The 2533-nt window shown below is 37.5% G+C and overlaps 1 protein-coding gene across 1 annotated transcript; it reads left to right on the top strand.

Annotated features, from left to right (window-relative positions):
- Positions 1–27: 27 nt before the first annotated feature.
- On the top strand, positions 28–2403 carry LOC112138464 (B-cell receptor CD22). The gene is made up of 3 exons (XM_024261019.2): positions 28–281; positions 1363–1620; positions 1693–2403. The coding sequence occupies exons 1-3, from the start codon at positions 161–163 to the stop codon at positions 1986–1988; spliced, it is 675 nt and encodes a 224-aa protein (XP_024116787.1). The 5' UTR covers positions 28–160; the 3' UTR covers positions 1989–2403.
- Positions 2404–2533: the final 130 nt, after the last annotated feature.

Raw genomic sequence — 2533 nt, 5'->3', positions numbered from 1 at the left:
CACTCTGACTCCATCCAGACTAGAAGTAGAGGAAGGAACTCCGGTTACTCTGAACTGCTCGGCTCTTGCGCCCTGTCCCATTCTCCCTCCAGTGCTGACATGGACACCGAGTACAGGAGACATCAAGGAGACAGTGGAATCAAAATCTATAACTTCTGTCATGAGCTTTAATGCTTCTTACCTCGACAATGGACAGAAATACTCCTGCACCGTCGTCTATAAACGACAGGCAGGAAAAAGTGACCTCAAGTATGAAAAACATCTCGTGCTACATGTTCTGTGTGAGTACACCCATTCAATCATCCAATTTACTAACTTGAAATTGGTGTTGTAAGTGAACTGCTGACAATTGTTTTCTGTCTTCATTTACTACATACATTTACAGAAAAAAAACATTGTTTCAGGGCTTTTAAAGCTATTTTTTAAAATGGTTTTGTTCATTTTGGGAAACAGCAATTCATAGCAGCCCAAAAATTCAAAATAAAAGTATGAAAATTAAGAAAAAAAAACAAAAAAACACACATTTTGACTTTTTTTAATTCAATAAAGTTTATTTCATTTACTCACTTGTTAAATAATAACTTATTATGGTTATTTTCTTTAACCCTTTGATGCCTAATTTTTATTTCCAATTAATAACATTTTAACATTTTTTAAATATATATATTTTTAAATGTCTTACATAGTTTTGTAAGACATAATACCATACACTATACCATGCTAAAAAATAAATATAAAATAAAAAATAAACACTAAAAATAGTGAGAAACACTTATACTGTATATTATACTGTATATTACCAGACAACTATTTTCAAATGAAAAACCTTTTCAAGTTTGAATCAACAAAATGCAGAAAAATCTTCCCACAACCAAAAGAGATAAGATTTTTTTTTCATTTTTGAGTCAATAATGGTTTCTTAAATCTACTTTTCTAAATCTGAAACTTAAAAAATATTACCTATATCTATTTTTGTCTTTAAAGTTATGTGACAAATAGATCTTCTGTATTTTTCAGAGTCTGGTAATCAAAAGCAGGGATGTAAACTTACAAACTCGTGGTAATAAAGTTAAATTGGTTAAAAGGAAATATTTACTTAATCCTATTTATACCTTATTATTGCTTTGTGTTAGATAAAGTTCTCTCAGATGACCGAATAGGAGTTTATAGAAAAGCAATTACAATTACTAGTGGCCATTTGCAGTACTGCAAGGATTTCTATCTGTAGGTTTAGCTCTCCCGTCTGAAGCCTCATTGTTCCACAAATATAAAAGAAGGCTCATTTTCTTACTCATCCCTGTCTGGTAACATATAGGCGCTTCTTACTTTTTTCTGTGTTGTTTAAGATGTCTTTCCTTTCAGATCCTCCAAATAACACGTCAGTGAGCTACTCTGGTCCTGTGAAAGAGGGAGACCTCACAACTCTCACCTGCAACTCTGATGCAAACCCGGCTGTGGACAGTTACTCCTGGTTCAAAGTCAGTGGAGATGATGAGGTCTCAATGGGATTTAAAAAGATGCTGTCAACCCCAGTCACAGAAGTGGACAGACAGTTTTACTGCCGGGCCAGTAACAAACATGGATCCCAGAACTCCTCCATCACTTATATAGATGTGCACTGTAAGTCTGAGGGAATCATTTATCCATGTTTTTGTCTAGAGTTTGTGAACTTAGTAGTTGTTGTATTTCTAGTTTCTCCAAAGGAAACAGCCGTAATCGTGGACCCCAGCGGTCCAATCCTGGAGGACAGCTCGGTTTCTCTGTCCTGCAGCAGCCGTTCAAACCCACCAGTGACCAACTACACCTGGTACAGAGATGACGAGGTGGACCAAGAGACCGGACCGATCATGAAGATTGAAGATATCAATCCCAGCTTTAGTGGGGATTATCACTGCACTGCAGAGAACAGCCTCGGAGAGGAAACGTCTGCAAAGGTCCATCTGGATGTTCAGTGTGAGTTTGTTCTGCACAGAGGAGTGTTGTGTTGAAGATGCTGCTACTGTTGGTCCAGCTGTGATAACCCAGACATGATCTGCAGCCAGGAAGACGACAGTGTGTGGACCTCAGACAGGGAGCTATTGTCATGCTGTATGACAGCATTTAAAATCCTGTCTGTGTTAACAGTCCATCATGCTGAGGTCCTGTGTGTCCCAGTGTGTCTACTTATGTGTAGCTGTTTGTCTGCATCCTGACGGACATGTGACTTTTGAATATTAACAAGTTACGGTGGTGACAGTTTAAAGAAAAATAACTTCATGTGGATGAGATAGTTTTACAGTTGTTGATTTTTTATGTTTTTTTTTATCCTACTTCAAAGATGGGCGGGGCTTTTATTTTGGAGGTCAGAGCATGATGTCGTGACACTTCTGAAATGTCATGAGACTTACACCAGTTGACACAAAAGTCAACTGTAATGCCTCAATTCAACCTGCAGGGGGCAGCACACACACACAGTATTGGACCATAATATATAGGAATTCAACAAGTTTCAAGGACCAACAGACAACACTTTTAAAACCCCATTTATAGAGGT

The sequence above is a fragment of the Oryzias melastigma genome, unplaced genomic scaffold (assembly GCF_002922805.2).
Source record: "Oryzias melastigma strain HK-1 unplaced genomic scaffold, ASM292280v2 sc03155, whole genome shotgun sequence".
NCBI classification, from domain to species: domain Eukaryota; kingdom Metazoa; phylum Chordata; class Actinopteri; order Beloniformes; family Adrianichthyidae; genus Oryzias; species Oryzias melastigma.
The sequence above is the reverse complement of the archived record's forward strand: the minus strand, read 5'-3'. Positions and strand labels throughout refer to the sequence as shown.